Genomic DNA, 19,794 nt, shown 5'->3' on the forward strand with positions numbered 1-19,794 from the left:
TCTGCTGCTATTCCTGTAGACGATGATGACATAAAGATCGAAGCCAAAGGCTCGGCAATCTCCTCCATGGCTCCCCTGAGAATCTGACAATAAATCCCATCTGGCCCAGGAGGTTTATCTATTTTCACACTTTCCAGAATTTCTAACACAGCCACCTCCTTGTGAACCTCAATCTCATCTAGTCGAATAGCCTGTTTCTCAGTATTCTCCTCGACAATGTTTTCTTTTTCCAGTGTGAATACTGATGAAAAATATTCATTTAGTGCTTCCCTTATTTCCTCTCACTCCACACACAACTTCCCACTACGTTCCTTAGTTGGCCCTAATCTTACTCGAGAGTGGTGCTGGCAAAGCAGAGCAGGTCAGGAATCCTGATGAAGGGCTCCTGCCTGAAACGTTGGTTTTGCTGCTCCTCGGATGATGCCTGACCTGCTGTGCTTTGCCAGTACCACTCTAATCTTGACTCTAATCTCCAGCATCTGCAGTCCTCACTTTTGCCTAATCTTACTCTAGTCATTCTTTTATCCCTTATATACCTACAGAAAGCTTTAGGGTTTTCCCTGATCCTATCTGTAAACAACTTCTCATTTCTTCTCTTTGCTCCTGTTAGCTCTCTCTTTTGGTCTTTCCTGTCTGTCTTGTAACTGTCAATTGCCCTAACTGAGCCTTCGCATTTCACCTTTATGTAAGCCTCCTTCTTCCTCTTGACAAGAGATTGAACTTCCTTAGTAAACCACGGCTCCTGCACTCGACAATCTCCTCCAGACTGACAGACTAATGCTTATCAAGGACACACAATAGCTGTTCCTTGAATAAGCTCCACATTTCTATTGTGCCCATCCTCTACAGTTTCCTTCCCCATCCTATACCTTGACTAATCACATAGTAATTGCCTTCCGATAAATACTTGTCCTTTTCCATCACGAAAGTAAACATAACTGCATTGTGGTCCCTACCTCCAAATCTAACACCTGGCAAGGTTCATTACCCAGTTCCAAATCTAATGTTGCCTAGCCCCTTGTTGGTCTGTCTACATATTGTATCAGAAAATCCCCCTGCACACAATGGATAAAAACCAACCCATCTAAAGTACTTGAACTATAGTATTCCCAGTCAATATTTGGGAAGTTGAAGACTACAAACAACTCGTTCCTGTCGAGAATCATCTTTGCTATCCTTTCATCTAAATCTCTGGAACTGTTTGGAGGCCTATAGAAAGCTCCCAACAAGATAACCTTTCCTGTTTCTAAACTTAGCCCATACTACCTCAATTGACGAGTCCTCAAGCGTTCTTTCTGCAACAGTAATGCTGTCCTTGACTAACAATGCCACACTCCCACCTCTTTTACCACCTTCTCTGTTATTACTGAAACAGCTAAATCCAGGAACCTGCAACAAACATTCCTGTTTCTGCTCTACCCATGTCTCTGAAATGGCCACAACATTGAAATCCCAGGTACTGACCCATGCTGCAAGTTCACCCACCTTATTCCAGATGCTCCTGGCATTGAAATAGACACACTTTAGACCAACTTCATGCCTATCAATGCCCTCTTGCAACCCTGAAACCTTATTTTGGACCTTCCCTACACTCAACCTCCTGTATACTTGAACTACAGTTTGCATTCCCATCCCCCTGCTGAATTAGTTTAAACCCAACTAAAGAGCATTAGCAAATTCTACCCCTCAAGTTCAGGTAAAGACCATCCTGTTTGTAGAAGTCCCACCTACCCCAGAAAGAGCCCCAATTATCCAGGAATCCAAAGCCGTCCTTCCTGCACCATCCTCTCTCTCTCTCTGTCTCCCTATTCCTCGCTTACTAGCACATGGCATGAGCAGCAAACCGGAGATGATAACGGTTTGTCCTAGCTCTAAGCTTCCACCCTAGCTCCCTGAATTTCTGTCTTAAATCAACATCTCTCTTCCTACCTATGTAATTGGTGCTAGCATGAACCAAACTATGACAGGTTGGGAAGATAAAAGTTTGAGGCCAAGTTTTGAAATGTTTTCTAAAAATATAAGACATTATGTAAGTGTAAAATGTACGATCGGTTGCTTTTTTGTTTCTTAAGTAACTGATCAGTTCCCATGGGTTTGCATGTAGGTGTGAAAATCAGGGCACTTTTTTTCTTACAGGGGAGCTGCCAATGTCTTCTGAATGATGTGATCATATGCTGTTTTTAACAGAAACTTTCCCTTTGTCACCAAAAAATCAATTCTTTTCCTCAATTCAAATAATGCAGATTAATGACATTGACCTTATAAGTGCAAATATGGAGAACGCCTTGGCCTCTATTGGAGGATTTTGCTGTGGAAGATCCTTTGTAATTGATCACCAGGTAGGTCCATTTGACATTTTACAAATTTACTATTCCTCCCCTCACTTTTCTCCCTCTTTGTTCCCACACCACCCCCACCTCCACCCCAAATCCACAATCAAATACTCACCGGGATCACTGTACAGATGTGGAAATAAAGGATTATCACTTTGGGGAATTAACAGAAGATCATTGTCTTGGTAAGAAGAAAATGTCCAATTTGGAAAGGAAAATTAAAAAGTAAGGGACATAATCCTTCATTTTCAAGCAAATTGAAGCTTTTTCAATTATTTACTTGAATTCAAAGCTAACCATTATAAACCTGCTCTTGCTAAATTTTTAAAATTGAATATTTTTGCCCCTGCAATGAATCTATCCTGTACATGACCATAAGACACGAAATAAGAGCAAGAGTAGTTGTTGAGATCCTTGAGTCTGTTCCACCATTCATAGGATCATGCTGTTCTAACGTTCCTCACATCCGTGTTCTTACCCTTCCCCTGTACACTCTTGATTTCTCCTACTGATCAAGAATCTTATCAGTCTTAGCCTTCAACATACACAAGGACTCCTCTCCCACAGCTCTCTGTGGGAAGGAGTTCCAAAAACCCCCAACCCACATAAAATTGTTCTTCTTCTCAGTCTTAAATTGGCATCCTTTTATTGTGAGACTTTCCTTACATCCTAGACTGTCCCATGAGAGGAAACATCATCTCAGCATTTACTCTGTTGAGTCCCTTAAGAACCTTGTATGTTTCAATGAGATCACCCCTCAGTCTTCTAAATTCCAGTGAATAGAGTCCCAACCTTTTCTCATAAAACAATCCCTCCATACCAGGGGTCATGCCAGTGAATCTTTTCTCTGAACCGCCTCCACCTAATAATATCTTTCCTTAAATAATTGGACCAAAACTGTTTCATAGTACTCCAGAAATGGTCTCACCAGCACCTGCTATAGTTGCAGTAAGACTTCTAGTCTTCTCCTGCCATCCCCTTGAAATAAGGGCCAACATTTCATTATCCTTCCTGATTAACTACTAGCTTTGTGTTTTGTGCACAAGTACCCCAATGTCCTTTTTAATTGCAAATTTCTGTGGTTCACCTTCATTTTGATATTTTTGTTCTCCCTTCCAGAATGAACATTTGCATTTTTCCCCACATTATGTTCCATTTCTTACCTGCTTATCTAACCAACCAATATCTCTCTGTAGACTGTATCCCCCTCACAATCTGCTTTTCCACCTATTTCTGTTATTTGCAAATTTGGTTCCAGTATAGTCACTTCCTTCCTTCCAAAATATAATCTTATGTATTGTGAACAGTTGCGGTCCTAGCACTGGTCCCTCCGGAACCCCACTGGTCACGAGTTATCAACCTGAAAAAGAACCCCTTCTCCCACTTCAGAAACAAAAGCAGAAATTGCTAGAAATGCTCAGTCGGTCCTTATCTCACTTGCTGATTCCTACCCAGTGGCCAACCTCCAAAACTATGAACTTCAAACTGAGGATATGACTATTTCTGGGCTATCATGTGGAATGCCTTCTGAAAGTCCAATTCCAACACACCTTCTGGTTCCCCTCTATCTAATCTGATTGAAACTTCCTTCAAAAACTCTCAAATTAGTCAGACTAGTTTCCTTTACTTGAAGCCATGCTGACTTTGCTTAATTAGGTTATGATTTTGCAAATGTTCTGTTATTCTTTTAATAATCGATTCTGATACTTTTGATGTTAGGCTGATCAGCAACTTTGTGTCTCCTTCCCTTTTTGAATTGGGGTGTTGCCTTTACTGTTTTCCAATCCTTTGGTATGTACTCCAGAATTCTAGGATTTTTAGAAAATTACAACCAATGCATCTGCTATCTCTTTAATTATCTCTTTTAGAATCCTAGGATGCAGGCCATTGGAGCCAGTGGACTGAACTGCGTTTTGCCCATTAGTTTATCTAATACTACTACTTTAATGACTGTGGTGGTACTTAATTCCTCCCCCATATTCTTTTGTATTAATGGGATGTTCAAAGTATCTTCATCTTAGACACTGATGTAGAAATATTTGACTTGTCTGCCATTTCCTTTTCAGATTTGTTTTCTGAGGGTCCCATGTTTATTTTGATCACTACTTTCATATACTTAAATAAGCTTTCAGTGTCAAGTTATATTCCTGCTACTTTTCTCTTGTTTATTTTATTAGTCTTTATTATCTTTTTAGTGGAGAAAGTGAGGTCTGCAGATGCCGGAGATCAGAGATGGAAATGTGTTGCTGGAAAAGCGCAGCAGGTCAGGCAGCATCTAGGGAATAGGAGAATCGACGTTTCGGGCATCAGCCCTTCTTCAGGAATTATCTTTTTAGTCCCTTGCTGTATTCTGAATATATTCCAGTCTTGAGGGTTACCACTGACTTTGGCTTCCTTGTATTTTTTTTCTTTCTGCACAATTCTCTCCTTAATTTCCTTGGTTTAGCCATGGTTGGTTTAACCCCCTTAGAATCTTTCTTCCTTACTGGGATATTTCTGCTGAGAATCATGTTACTTCCTCAGATGTCTCACTGCTTGCTTACTGTCATTCCTGCAGGTGTATCTGCTCAGTTAACTCTGTCCTCAATTCATTGTAATATTTTCTAAGAACCCAAGTGACAATTAATCAGTTTGCAGTATCAAATGAAGAATCCCAAATTCTCATTTTTTTTTTATTTATAGTCCATTGTTTGAATATACTTGTTTGATCAATTAATCTGAATATGGTAAGGTACTTTTCCTGAAATCTTAATCATTATATTCTTCATGTGAGGTTTACGAAAAATGCATTTGAATTAATGTGTGTTTCTGTATTTTTCTCCAAAGCGTCTTTCAGGACAAGGTTATTGTTTTTCTGCATCTTTACCACCAATGCTTGCTTCTGCTGCCATAGAAGCTCTCAACATTATGGAGGACAACCCAGGTATTGAAATTACTGTCTTGAATTTATTATGAGCAAATGTATTCTTAAATTGTTGGAGTATCAGGATACAAGCATAGATATATCTAGTCCATAATCTGTTTTGATTTACATGTTTCAAAATGAAGCAGCCTCAGGAAGCTGAGTTTATTCCCATAGAGTGAAGAAGGGCCTGTGCCCGAAACGTCGAATCTCCTGTTCCCTGGATGCTACCTGACCTGCTGCGCTGTTCCAGCAATAAAGTTTCAACTTTGATCTCTAGCATCTGCAGACCTCACTTTCTTCCCATAGAGTGAAGCCTAACTTGAAGTTTAAATTTTAATCAAAATTCATTGTTCAAGTTTACAGTCTGTAACGAGATCATGGTCTTGACATATGGTGTAGGCCGTTAGATGAGAAATTTCTTTTTTGGGAACTTTAACAAACCTGCGAAATTCTCTACCACAAGATTATGGAAACCAAGTCACTGAACATATGATTTCTGTACACCAAAGGCAGCAAGGGCTATAGGGAGAAAGTGAGAATATGACGTTGAAATAGATAATCAGCCAAGATTCTATTGAATGGATTAGGCTCACTGGGCTGAATGGCCTGCTTCTGCTCTTATTTTCTATGTTTCAGAGTTTGTCAATATATGTCTCCCGAAGCAATTGATTTGACCTAGACAAAACTTTGATAATAAATTTATTTTACTGGTGGTAGTGTTGTGGAAACCAAGATTTGAGTTTTTTAAAATATTTGTATGATGTAATGCCCAACTTGAAGTATGTATACTATTAATTTGCTCACATAATATTTCTTTTTCAATTTCTGACAAGCCCAGAAGTTATAACTTATCTCTAATTACCCCTGAGAAAATGGGAGAACACTGATTTCTATATATCTTGAATGCTCTGATCTATAAGCAAAATTTATGATCCAGCAGTTGGAATGAATGAATTATGTGAACGTATAATATTTGTGTGAAACTGATGTTTGTTTACATTAAATACAATACTAATTTTCAACCATTCTGTAGATATTTTCAGGGTATTAAGGCAAAAGTGTCAGCGAATTCATTGCGCATTGCAGGGGTAAGTGTGTGTTTGCATAAATAAATGTGAAGCATATATATGGAACTTTGTAATCTTTTACTACTGGCAAACCTGGTATCAGAAGCCTTCAGTTTATTCATTGTATAATTATTGATTGATTTTATTGTTGTCAAATTTCATTAGATACCGTGAAAAGTGTTTGTTGTGCTGTACAGGTAGATCGTGCCGGGGTGGAGTGCCGGGGTGGAGTGCCGGGGCTTAAGAGATCTGTTCAAAAGACTGATAGTAGTGGGGAGGAACTGTTCTTGAACACATTCATATGTGTATTCAAGGTCTCTTATGTTCTGCCCGATGAAAGAGAGTGGAGGAGAGTATAACTGGGGTGGGAGGGATCTTTGATTAATTTGGTTGCTTTCCAGAGACAGTGGGACGTATAGCTGGACTCCGTAGATCGAAGGCTGATTTGTGTAATGTACTGGGCTGTGTTCAGTTTTGTGCGGTTTGGGGCAAGAGCAGTTGCAGAATCACACTATGATGCATCCAGATAGGACATTTTCTATGATGCATCTATAAAAATTGGTTGTAGTCCTTGTGGATATGCCAAGTTTCCTTAGCCCACTGAGGAAGTAGAGACATTGCGTCAAAGTGGGTAGACCAGGACAGATTGGTGAACCTCCCTTCCGGGAACTTGACGCTCTTGATCATCTCCACCTCAGTAGTGTTGATACAGAGAGGGGATACCCTCTATTCCACTTCCTGAAGTCAATGACCAGCTCCTTCATTTTGTTGGTGTTGATAGAAAGATTGTTGTTTTTACAACGTGTCGCTAAGCACTCAACTTTTTCTATATTCTGTCGCACTGTTGTTTGAGATCTGACCTACGACGGATGGAGTTGTGGCTGAATTTGGCCACAGTCATAAATGGAATATAATAGGGGGCTAAGTTTGCAGCCTTGCAGGGCACTGGAAGTGAGAATTATGCTGGAAGAAGTTGTCTATTCTTACTCATTGCAGTCGGTGGTTCAGGAAGTGAAGGTTCCAGTTACAGCTTGTGGAACTGGAATCTAGATCTTGGTGTTTAGAGATGAGTTTGTTTAGAATTATGGTGTTGACTATAGTTCCACCTTCAATGAGTACGAGCCTGACGTCGGTATTCTTATTATCTAGATGTCCCAGGGATGAGTGTAGGGCCAGGGCCATGTTTGCTGTGGACCTGTTGCGTCGGTAGGCAAATTGTAAAGAGTAAGGCAATTATTGTCTTCAAAATTTGAAACAAACTGTTGTCCCCTTATGTAAGCGTTTATTGTCTTCGCTATATTACAAAAGAAGGTATGACACTTGATCATGCCACAAAGTGAGGCTTTTAGACAATGATGTGATTTTTTTTTTGGTAGCTTTGTTTGTAAAATACAAAGTCAATTTGGTTGGTTTGAAGAAAATTGACCAGACCACAAGAAGGACTTCTCTGTTTATGTAATGTCATCAGACGAGAATGTTCACCTAAACAGGCCATTCATTCGGTTATGAAGTGTCAGCTCCACTGATCTTGGTTGAGTTTTGCCAACTCAGCCAAGCTAACTGTAAAATTGAATACCAGCTGAATTTGTATAACTGAGAGTATACTGACTAGGTCTTCTGTTGTTACATTGCATCTTTCATCATTTTAAATGTTTACATAATATATTTAAGCATTTTCTTTGGATTTATATATTTTACTATTGCAGTATCTCGGGTCTCAAAGTTGTGGGTGATTCATTTTGTCCAGCCATTCACCTGGTGTTGGCAAGGAGCAGAGGATTGCGAGAGAATGATGTTAAGCTGCTTCAGGAAATTGTTGATTACGTAAGTTTTTTTTTAAAGCTTCAATGTGCAAATGTTTTCTGTGTGCACTATTTTCTGGTACTAACCTCGGTTGATAACTTGTGAAAAAACCTGTGCAGAATGCTGTGACGCATATTTGTTTTATGCCATTTTGCATACTAAACTTATTATAAACTTGAAGTAAGTTTTAGGTTTCTTCTTTCCCAAGATTGTTTCTCATAAGTATTGTTGTTAGAAAATTGGCAGTCTCAATAGAATGTAAGAACAAATTTTTGAACTGAAAACAAAATTCTGGAGATCGCTGCAGGCCAGGCAACATCCATGAAGAGAAAGCAAGCTAACGTTTTGAGTCTAGGTGACTCTTCATCAGAGCTGACATGAAGTGTGGAGGGGGCAGCATTTAGGCAATAGTTTGGAAGGGGGTGGTGTTAGAGGAGCAAGTCTGTTCAGATTAAACGATCAGAATGTGAGAATAGCAGAACAATGCTGTGTCTAACTGCCAGATGGGAAAGAACAGACAGTCCCATTGTGGGGAGAGGAGAGAAGGTGACCGACAATGTAACAATCATAGCTAAAAGAAAGGGAAGGAATGGATTCACAATTTGAAAGAGGGTGGGAATGGTACGGATGTTCAAGGAATGGCCTAGGCTGTCCCGGAGGGACTGATCTACGCGATGCAGCTGGGGAGTGAGGGGAAGATGTGATTGGTGGTGCTTTTCTGGGGTAGTGTGTGGAGTTCTGCTGGAATTGTCTGAAATGACAGAGAATGATCCTTAAGTGCAGAGATTGGTGGGGTGAAAAGTGAGAACAAGTTTGACCTGATCAGACTGTTGAGAGTGATGGGAAGGGGCAATGGCAGAGCAAAGGTGAAAAGTCAATAGATTTGGATGTTTAACTTGTAAAGTAAGTACAATTTAAAAAATGGTGCTTTAGTTCAGGTAAAATACCAAGTAGTTTGATCAGTGGAGGGGGTAGTTCATAATTGTATTCAAAGACAAAACTCCTGTTTGGAAAGTTATGTGTATGGTCTTCACAATTTGGAATGAATTCAGAAAGAATGTCGAATGAAGCAGTTGACATTTTTACGCTGAATGTTATTTTTTTTAAATTTAAGCTCTACTATTTTGATCAAAATGTTACCTTCAACAGTGTATGAAACGAGGAATCGCATTAACTCAAGCACATTACTTGGATAAGGAAGAAAAGGTTTTGCCTCTTCCAAGGTAACTGTTGCTCATATATTTTATAATGATTCTGATTTGCTGGATTTTGCAGTCAGCAGTAAAATGGAAAATGGTTTGATAAGTGATGTGGTTGTCTGTTTAAGTCTTATACCAGATCAAGAGAATCAAGCAGGTAAACAATCACATCAAAGTTTTCACACCTAGCAAACTTAGGTTTAAAGTAGAGGTTGGGTAGGCTAGGAATTTTTTTTTCCTGGGTGTACAGGAAACTGAGGGGTGACTTTACGAAGGGCTATAAAATCATGAAACTCATAGATAAGGTAGATAGTCAACTGCTCTTCCCCATGTTAGGGGAATCTTAAAAACTAGAGAATGGAAGTTTTTAAGGTGAGAAGGGAGAGATCCCAAAGGGTGCAAAGGGGCAATTTTTTCTTTTGCGCAGATGGAGTGTCCATCTCTGCAGCTTACCTGTATCCCTCTGTAACCTGCAATATCCTTCAACATTATCCACAGCTCCACCGACCTTAGTGTCATCTGCAAATTTACTAACCCATCCTTCTATGCTCTCATCTGGTCATTTATAAAAGCAGTGGCCCCAAAACAGATCGTTGCAGTACACCACTAGTAACTGAATTCCAGGATGAACATTTGCCATCAACCACCACCTTCTGTGATCTTTCAGCTAGCCAATTTCTGTCCAAATTGCCCTTAATCCCATGCCTCTATTTTGTGCAATAGCCTACCATGGGCAACCTTACTAAGCACCTTACTGAAATCCATATACACCACCTCAACAGCTTTACCTTCATCCACCTATTTGGTCATCTTCTCAAAGAGCTCTAAGGTTTGTAAGGCACGACCCACCCTTCACAAAACTGTGTTGACTATCCCTAATCAACTTATTCCTGTCAAATAGAATTAAGGAGAATTCAAAGGGTTTTTACAAATACATTAAAGACAAAAGGGTAACTAGGGATAGAATAGGGCCCCTTCAAGATCAGCAAGGCGGCCTTTGTGTGGAGCCTCAGAAAATGGAGATACTAAATGAGTATTTTGCATCAGTATTTACTGTGGAAAAGGATATGGAAGATATAGACTGGAGGGAAATAGAATGTGATACCTTGTAAAATGTCCATATTACAGAAGGAAGTGCTGGATGTCTTGGAATGCATAAAGGTGGATAAATCCTCAGGACCTGATCAGGTGTACCCTAGAACTGTGGGAAGCCAGAGAAGTGATTGGGCCTATTGCTGAGATATTTATATCATCGATAGTCACAGGTGAGGTGCAGGGAGACTGGAGGTTGGCTAATGTGCCACTGTTTAAGAAGGGTGGTAAGGACAAGCCAAGGAACTACAGATCGGTGAGTCTGACATCAGTGGTGGGCAAGTTGTTGGAGGGAATCCTGAGGGACAGGATTTACATGTATTTGGAAAGGCAAGGCCTGATTAGGGATAGTCAACGTGGTTTGTGCATGGGAAATCATGTTTCACAAACTTGATTGTGCTTTTTGAAGAAGTAACAAAGAGGATTGACGAGGGCAGAGCGGTAGATGTGATCTATATGGATTTCAGTAAGGTGTTTGACAAGGTTCCCCATGGGAGACTCATTAGCAAGGTTAGATCTCATGGAATACAGGGAGAGCTAGCCATTTGGATACAGAACTGACTCAAAGGTAGAAGACAGAGGGTGGTGGTGGTGATAGTGGAGGGTTGTTTTTCCAGACTGGAGGCCTGTGACCAATGGAGTGCCACAAGGATTGGCGCTGGGTCCTCTACTTTGTCATTTACATAAATGACTTGGATGTGAGCATAAGAGGTACAGTTAGTAAATTTGCAGATGACAGCAAAATTGGAGGTGTGATGGACAGCGAAGAGGGATACCTCCGATTACAACAGGATCTTGACCAGATGGGCCAATGGGCTGAGAAGTGGCAGATGGATTTTAATTCAGATAAATGCGCGGTGCTTTATTTTGGGAAAGCAAATCTTAGCAGGACTTATGCACTTAATGGTAAGGTCCTAGGGAGTGTTGCTGAACAAAGAGACCTTGTAGCTCGTTGAAAGTGGAGTTGCTGGTAGATAGGATAGTGAAGAAGGCGTTTGGTTTGCTTCCCTTTATTAGTCAGAGTATTGAGTGCAGGAGTTCCAACGTCCAGTTGCTGCTGTACGGGACATTGGTTAGGCCACTGTTGGAATATTGCATGCAATTCTGGTCTCCTTCCTATCAGAAAGATGTTGTGAAACGTGAAAGGTTTCAGAAAAGATTTACAAGGATGTTGTCAGGGTTGGAGGATTTGACCTATAGGGAGAGGCTGAACAGGCTGGGACTGTTTTCCCTGGAGCGACGGAAGCTGAGGCGTGACCTTATTGAGGTTTACAAAATTATGAAGGACATGGATAGGTAAAGTCTTTTCCCTGGGGTCGGGGAGTCCTAGAGGGCACAGGTTTAGGGTGAGAGGGGAAAGATATAAAAGAGACCTCAGGAGCAACTTTTTCACGCACACAGGGTGGTACGTGTATGGAATGAGCTGCCAGAGGAAGTAGTGGAGGCTTGTACAATTGCAACATTTAAGACTCATTTCGATGGGTATATGAATAGGAAGGGTTTGGAGGGATATGGGCCGGTTGCTGGCAGGTGGGACTAGATTGGGTTGGGATATCTGGTCAGCATGGATGGGTTGAACCGAAGGGTCTGTTTCCATGCTGTACCTCTCTATGACTCTAAGATGATTATAAATCCTATCTGTTATAACCTTTTCCAACACTTTACCCACAACCGAAATAAGGCTCACTGGTCTATAATTACCAGGGCTGTATCTACTCCCCTTCTTGAACAAGGGGACGATGAAGACATAAAGGTCAAAGCCAAAACCTGAAATCTCCTCCCTGACTTTCCAGAGAATCCTCTGATTAATCCCGTCTGGCACAGGAGATTTATCTATTTTCACACTTTTCACAATTGCTACCATCACCACCTTATGAATCTCAAACTCCTCTGAGCCTGTATCTCAGTATTCTCCTCGACAACATTGGTTTTTTCCAATGTATATTTTGACGAAAAATATTCATTTAGCGCTTCCCTTATCTCCTGGGACTCCACGCACAACTTCTCACTACTGTCCTTGATTGGCCCTGATTTTTCTCTAGTCTTTCTTTTATTCCTGATATATCAATCAAAAGCTTTAGAGTTTTCCTTGATCCTATCTGTCACTCTCCTCATGTCCCCTCCTGGCTCCTCTTAGCGCTCTGTTTAGGTCTTTCCTGGCTAACTCCAGGTGAGCCTTCAAGTCTTACCTTAACATAAGCTACCTTCTTCCTCCTGACAAGCGATTCAACTTCTTTCATAAACCACAGCTCCCTTGCTAGACCACTTTCCTCCCTGTCTGACATTTGGACTTGAGTGGATGGGATAGCTATAGAGGGATTTAGACCAAATGCAGGCAAATGGGGTATTCTAATTACGAAAACTGGGTGGCATGAACAAGCTAGATGAAGGGCCTATTTTCATGCTATAGATCCCTGACTGTGTGGTCCAGGATGATGACCACATGTTGGATTACATTCAAATCTGTTTACCATATTTTTTGGCCTTCACTTCGGCCAAAACTGTCTTTTTTTTGTGCTGCTAGCTGATTTGTTATCTGTTTGTATTGTTAAATTACTTGGATGCCTATGCATGTCTGTGACTGTGCTTGCTTTCTTCTCTTGCCTATATCCCCTTTATTTAAGTTGTTCATAATTGCATTGAATAATTGAGGTTTCAGCATAGATTTAGTCAAATTCTGTCAATGGAGTTGCCGAGTATTCCCACCGACCTTGTCATAACTTCCCTTCCGTTATATGCCTTACCCTTTAACTAACACATTTCCCCATTTGGGAATTCCATGTGGTATTAATGGGAATTACCCAATTACTGTAACTGTGCTATTGGCATTATTCACATAACGGGACATTTCATGTTGAGACCCAAATTGGATTGTGTCCCTTCCCCACAAGTCTCTAATAGATTTCATAGCAAAGGGCATTCAAGCAAACCACCCTTTATAATTAAAAGGAGTTCTACTTCTGAGTTTGGAATTTCAAAGACCAGAGCACTAGATAGATATTGACAAGTGAAATCATTTATATTCTTTCATCTCTGGAAATAATACAACTTTTCATTGGATTCTTAGTGTGCGGGTAGTGACTACTATCAAATTAACAGAGGAAGAGTTAGACAAGGCTGCAGCGTTGATCAAGAAAGCAGCTGAATGCATACTTCACTAGGATCGCCTGATATTTGTGAACCAGACGTTGCACAGGTGCAGAAATGTGCAGAAATAGATCACTATCTACTGAAAAAAACGGATGACCAACTACAGTAAATGAACTTGTCCGTTAATATTTGGTTAAAATTATGGAAACTGCACGAATGAAGTTGAATGCATTTGTCTTGCAAATGTGTACAAAAAAATAAGTGATTCAAAATGTGGTCCCCTAAGATCAAGAAATCTTTCAATCTTATGGTTTCTTATTCAGGATTTTCTCTAGATTTTGTAATAAATGTATTTTTGCAACATAAGTGTGCCTGAAGTAATGAGCTGTAAAGAAATTCTAAAGGATTTTGTTGATAAATTTCATTTAAATAAGAATGTGGTGTAAAAATTTAACTTTGTACAGGAAGTTAAATTGCCTACTTCAATGACTGTTGGCTAATTATACTAATCTATTTTTCATACCCCTCAAATGGGAATTTCACTTTTGATTGCAACACATTTAGAGGATGTGTTGATATTGGTGTGCATGTGTTTTCTATGTTACTAATTGTTTCAAGTGGCTGAAGAAGGTTTGCTAATCAATCTTTCTTTTAGGTTAAAAAAAACGCTTAACTGTAATAAATTTATTTTAAATGTGATAGCATGCGTCATCTTATTTGGAATTAGTTGTTTTGGGAGGAGTTGGACGATTGTTAATGACTGGCAAAATCATCTAATGCTACTTGTTCAAACTTATTCAGTTTTCACATTACTTTTAAAATGTGTAATTCTTTATTTGATGACACCTTGCAGGAATTTGAACAATAAATGCAGATTTGTATGTGATATGACTTAATGCTATCATCAAAATTGTTTTGTATTAACAAACATAGGAAATACAGCAAAGTGATATTTTTGCCCTCAAATTTATAAATTGATTTTAGTTTTCCAAATAAATTGCTTTCATGTCCATTTTTATACTTGGTTACAGGATTTGTAGCACTAAAAGAATTGTAAGGTTTTTTAGATGTTTATTAATGCAAAACATTTGATGTAAAGCTATTTTAAAAATTACTCAAGGAAGGGAAAATGGTACTTTAAAAGTATTCTGCACTTTTGGTGATTAGGGGGGTTATTTTTGTAATCTGTGCTGTTTACTGTTAAGTTTAGTGCATTACTTTATCCAGGACTTAAAAACGTCAAGTCTTTCTTGCTTTGATTTTTTTTTTCCCTGAAAAGCAGGGGCTTGTCAGTTTACAGATGCATTTGTTATATATCTCTAGTTTATAACTGCAATATTCACATCATGCAAAAATTGCACAACATTTAGCCAGATATGTAATAGTATGTGATACTGTTTTCATTGGAGTTAAACTGCAGTCACCATTCTCATCTCAGTTGACTTTGCCAGCTGCATAATAAAACCAAAAATCGCAAGTATGGATGTTTTACCTATTATCAAAATGTGTACCACAATAAAATTTTATACTGAGTACTGTCTGAAGCATTGTCATTTTTAACAGGATCCTAACTTGAGTTGTATTATTGGGCTGTTCATCACCTACTTCATAACTTTGCAAATATTGAAATCTTGCATTTACTACATGTACTGATTAAATCCATATTTTCTGCTTAATTTTGTCTAGATGTGCAGTTACACTTTCACATTCTGAATTAAATGTCTTAATTTTCCAAACCCCTATTTTTAATATTAATATTATTTAAGTTTATGGAATAGTCAGTTGTACAGCACGGAAACAGAACCTTCAGCGCAACTTGTCTTTGCTGATCAGAATTCCTAAATTAATCTTTGCCATTTTCCAGCATTTGGTCCATATCCCTCTAAACCCTTCCTATTCATCTAGATGCCTTTTAAATGTTGTCGTACCAGCCTCAACCACTTCCTCTGGCAGCTTGTTCCATGCACGTACCACCTTCTGCATGAAAACATAGAACATAGAACAATACAGCACAGAACAGGCCCTTCGGCCCACGATGTTGTGCCGAACTTCTAACCTAGATTAAGTACCCATCCATGTACCTATCCAAATGCCGCTTAAAGGTTGCCAATGATTCCGACTCTACCACTCCCACGGGCAGCGCATTCCATGCCCCCACCACTCTCTGGGTAAAGAACCCACCCCTGACATCTCCCCTATACCTTCCACCCTTCACCTTAAATTTATGTCCCCTTGTAACACTCTGTTGTACCCGGGGAAAAAGTTGCCTCTTCGGTTCCTTTTAAATCCTTCTGCTCTCACCTGTGTCCTCTAGTCCTCTAGTGCCCCCCACTTCAGGGAAAAGACCTTGTCTATTCACCCTATCCATGCTGCTCATGATTTTATAAACATCTAAGGTCAGCCTCTGATGCTTCAGGGAAAATAGCCCTTGCCTGTTCAGCCTCTCCCAAAGCACAAACCCTTTGGAAACCTTGTAAATCTTTTCTGAACCCTTTAAAGGTTCACAATATCCTTTGTAGCAGGGAGACCAGAATTGCCTGTATAGCTGCAACATGCCCTTCCAACTCCAATACTCAATGCACTGACCAATAAAGGCAAGCATGAAGGCTCTTTTGACAAATCTTCTTTGCAGCCTTTTCTCAGATTTTGGTGCTGTCATAGGGGTCTTAGAGAATTGCTGCAGTGTATCTTGTAGATTGGCATCCCAGTGGCAGCAGTATGCAAAATATATTGTCTGTGGTATGAAGCTTCAATATTGGAGCTATACACATTGAGTGTGTTCCATCAGCCTACCGACTTTTCCGTTGTAATTATTGACAGGTATTTGTATGGTTGGCAAAATGTCTTTTTGACTTTACAGCATCACCCTGTTGGAGGCAAATAGCACTTTTATGTTTTGCTGCACATTAGCAATGTATGATGGCTATCTTCACCTGTTGGTCATGTGTTTGTGACATCTTTTCCTTCCAAGTACTGGGAGGTAGACAGGGTATCTTTCAGAATCAAAGATAGGTTCTTTTTGAGTCTTTACGATGTACAGTGAACAATGCTTTAATTAGGGTAGAGATTTTTCAGGCCAGTATACTGACTCCTCAAGCTTACACGATGAGCAGATGACAAGGTCCTTTTCGTAAGCTTACCAATAAAGCTGATGGGACTGTAGAAATACTAGCATGTACATTAAACAGTGAACATACTTTTGTAGTAGTAAAGAATGGTAGTAGAGAACCCACTGACGGATTTCTCAACTCTCATCAAGGAAAGGGAAGCTTGTTTGATTGTTTCATACAGCAAATTTGAGTACAGGTTTACTTAAATGAAATTCTTTGTAGCTGCAAACTTAAATATGCAAATGTATTATGTATCATAAATGTGCAAGGGGTAGGAAGTTAGTGAACATTCCATCAAAAATGTGCTTCTCATGGTGATTGACTAAAATGTAAGCTAAACCTAGATGGTTTCACCATGTGATCCCCTCTATTTGCTTCCATGTGGTGTTATTGAAACTGAATTCAACTACCCCAGGTACGAAGTCATGAAATCAATGAAAACAGATTCAGATACTTTATGGTTCATCTCGATTGCCGTGATTCGTGACTTATCAAGCCTCCTTTGCTACATTGCTGAATTGACTTGCCATGTCAAAACTGCACAATGTAGTATTATAGGTTTTTTTTGTCTTTGTAAAAATGACTGCATCTTCATACTGCATGTTGAAAACTTATTCAAAATTTGTTACAGCAGTTCACTCAATCATTTGCCCAATTCCTGTGCAAAAGCTAGTCTCTCAGAAAATAGGGTATAAAAAGACATTAATCTTTAATCTTGGGTATCCGTATATAGTCGTGTGCCATGAGAATTGTTCTGAACATACATCACCAGACTGGTCACAAATGCACGTCCAACAACTATCTCTGCAGTTGTGAGGAAGAGTCCTATCAGATTCAAAATGTTAACTGTTTCTCTTTCGACAGTTGCTACCAGACCCATCTAAGTTTCACCAGCACTTTGTTTTTGTTTTTAACTGCCTCTGCAACTTGCTGTTGATTGAGACTATGTTGTAATGTCCATTGATAAGAACTTGGAACCATCATTGAGCACAGTTTTGTATTTTACAGTCATGTTTGCTGAATGCGCTCACGTCAGCCTGTTTGTATTATTTACAAACATTTGCATTGCAATATGTAAATTTTTAATAGCATATGAAAATTTGCCACATAATTGGGTTTTGTGTGTTCTGTAAATCCTCAGCATCCTGGTTGGAGTCTGGTTTGTGGTGAGCTGGTATGTTAAGGTTTAAGTGCATTGCTGTAAAAATACACAGTGCACTTTTAATGTTATGTGTATTACAAACAGTGGGATATTGTATGAGTTCAGTTCATAATCCAGAGTAGTTTGTGTAATTATATTCATGTTTTACTCTCCATCTTTTAAGGGTTTATTTTCTTTGCAGAAAGTACAAGTCCTTGAGTATGGAGTCCTACATTTTTAAAAAAATACTTCGTCAAACAATGAAGTGTAATTAAGTGGATCACAGCAAGCATGAAGGGTGTATATGGAAAAATAGTTACCCATACTAAAGCTGAAGAATTGTCTAAAACATAATTTTGTAAAGCATAGAACACAATTGTTTTATAATCCCTGTTGTACGAATATGGCACAACACTGATATCTTTTACCATCTGACCAATCATAATCTTATAAAGTTGCAAGTGTGGAAAAACTAAGGGTAAGAAAATAAACAGCAGGATTCCAGGATTGAATTGGAATAAAAACAATGTTATGGAAACTTGAACAAAACAAACATACCCAGAATGACTCAATAGGTACTGAGCAGAAAAAATAATTATTCTAAACCATATATGCATATGCACTTTATTTAAACATTAATATTCATGTGAAAACAGTCAAACTGTGGTCAAATAACCCCCAAGCTTTACTTTAAATGTCTGAGGCAGCTTAGATATATCCCACTGAGAAATTACAGCCATTATGGATCACAAAGTCCTATTAAAACTGTATCCTTTGCAAGGGATTCTAATTCTTTTTCAAAGACCTTGTATCAGGCACCCTCAAAATCTCTCTGGCACTGACCTCTTTAATAACAGTTTTGACTCTGGGAAATTCAGTCTCTTCTTCCAAGATTGAGTTCCATACGAGTGCTGAAAATACTCCCAAGTGTCTAATTGTAGAATTGTGGAATTTTACAGTACAGAAAGAGGCCATTTGCCCCAAGTGGTTATTCCAGCTCCTGAAAAACCATTCCAGATTGGTCCACTCTCCATCCCTATCTGCGTAGCCCTCTAACTTCACTTTCAAATATATATCCAGCTTTTTTTTAAACCATCTATGGAATCAACTTTCACCATTATCCCAAGGTCAGAAGTCACTCAACACCAGGTTATTGTCCAACAGGTATATTTGAAGTCATAAGTTTTCAGAGCACTACTTTATCAGGTGAAGTGACTTCTGACCTTGTTAACCCCAGTCCAACACCTGCTACCAGGCAGCACATTCTAAATCCTAGCTGATAATCTTGTGATTGTGACCCTTAGTTACTGACGTGCCAACTAGTGGGAACAATGTTTTTCTTTAGCCTGTCAAAATTATTAATACTTTTGAGCACCTCAAATGGGTCATTTCTTAATCTTCTCTGCTCCAAGGAGAATAAGCCCCAACTCTCTAATTTTTCCTACTGTCTAAAATCCTTCATTCCTTGTATAATTTTAGTCAACCTCCTTTGAACTCTCTCCAGGGCTTCAACATCCTACCTCAATTGAGATACCCAGAACTGAACACAAATGATTTGTTGAGGCATAGCATCATTTCCTTTCATTTAGACTGTATGCCTCCACTTATAAAAACTTACAAGCCTTTTTAACGACTGTTTCAACTTGCCTTGCCACCTTCAGAGAATAAGCGCAGTAGGCCAGACAGCACGAGGAGCTGGAAAGTTGACGTTTCGGGCTTAACCCTTCAATTCTGAGAACTGAAAGTTACATACACAAATGAAGTGTGCTAGATATTCGCAAGAATTGTAAGAAACAGTGATATACACATAAAAACAAGAAAATCAAGAGAAATCCGTAAAATACAACATGTCTGATCATTTTGAAAATGGGAATGACTCAGTAGAATGTTGTGCAACTCTGAAGCATATCTGCTTTTCTCCTATTCCTTTATGATTAAACAAGCAAAAGACATATTGGACAGTTAGGTCTGTTAAGAGTATAGTGACCTTTTCACGTTTTAGACCATTACCATTTTAATAATTCAATTATTGCCTATTCATTCCTTGCATTCTT

General features: G+C 39.2%; 1 protein-coding gene across 3 annotated transcripts in view; it reads left to right on the plus strand.

Moving 5' to 3' along the window:
• The window catches only part of sptlc1 (serine palmitoyltransferase, long chain base subunit 1), a 55,127-nt gene extending 40,105 nt beyond the window's left edge, over positions 1-15,022 (plus strand). For 2 of the 3 annotated variants that reach the window (XM_043714246.2, XM_087996998.1), the window contains exons 10-15: positions 2,244-2,339; positions 5,160-5,256; positions 6,272-6,326; positions 8,012-8,129; positions 9,258-9,331; positions 13,467-15,022. In XM_043714246.2, the coding sequence (XP_043570181.2) occupies positions 2,244-2,339; positions 5,160-5,256; positions 6,272-6,326; positions 8,012-8,129; positions 9,258-9,331; positions 13,467-13,560 (534 nt within the window). In that variant the 3' untranslated portion in view covers positions 13,561-15,022. The remainder of the gene's footprint in view (positions 1-2,243; positions 2,340-5,159; positions 5,257-6,271; positions 6,327-8,011; positions 8,130-9,257; positions 9,332-13,466) is intronic. The other variant, XM_043714248.2, reaches the window with a different exon arrangement.
• Positions 15,023-19,794: the final 4,772 nt, after the last annotated feature.

The sequence above is a fragment of the Chiloscyllium plagiosum genome, unplaced genomic scaffold (genome assembly GCF_037043375.1).
Source record: "Chiloscyllium plagiosum isolate Xiang-an unplaced genomic scaffold, Cpla_swu_hap1 HiC_scaffold_2, whole genome shotgun sequence".
Classification (NCBI taxonomy): Eukaryota; Metazoa; Chordata; class Chondrichthyes; order Orectolobiformes; family Hemiscylliidae; genus Chiloscyllium; species Chiloscyllium plagiosum.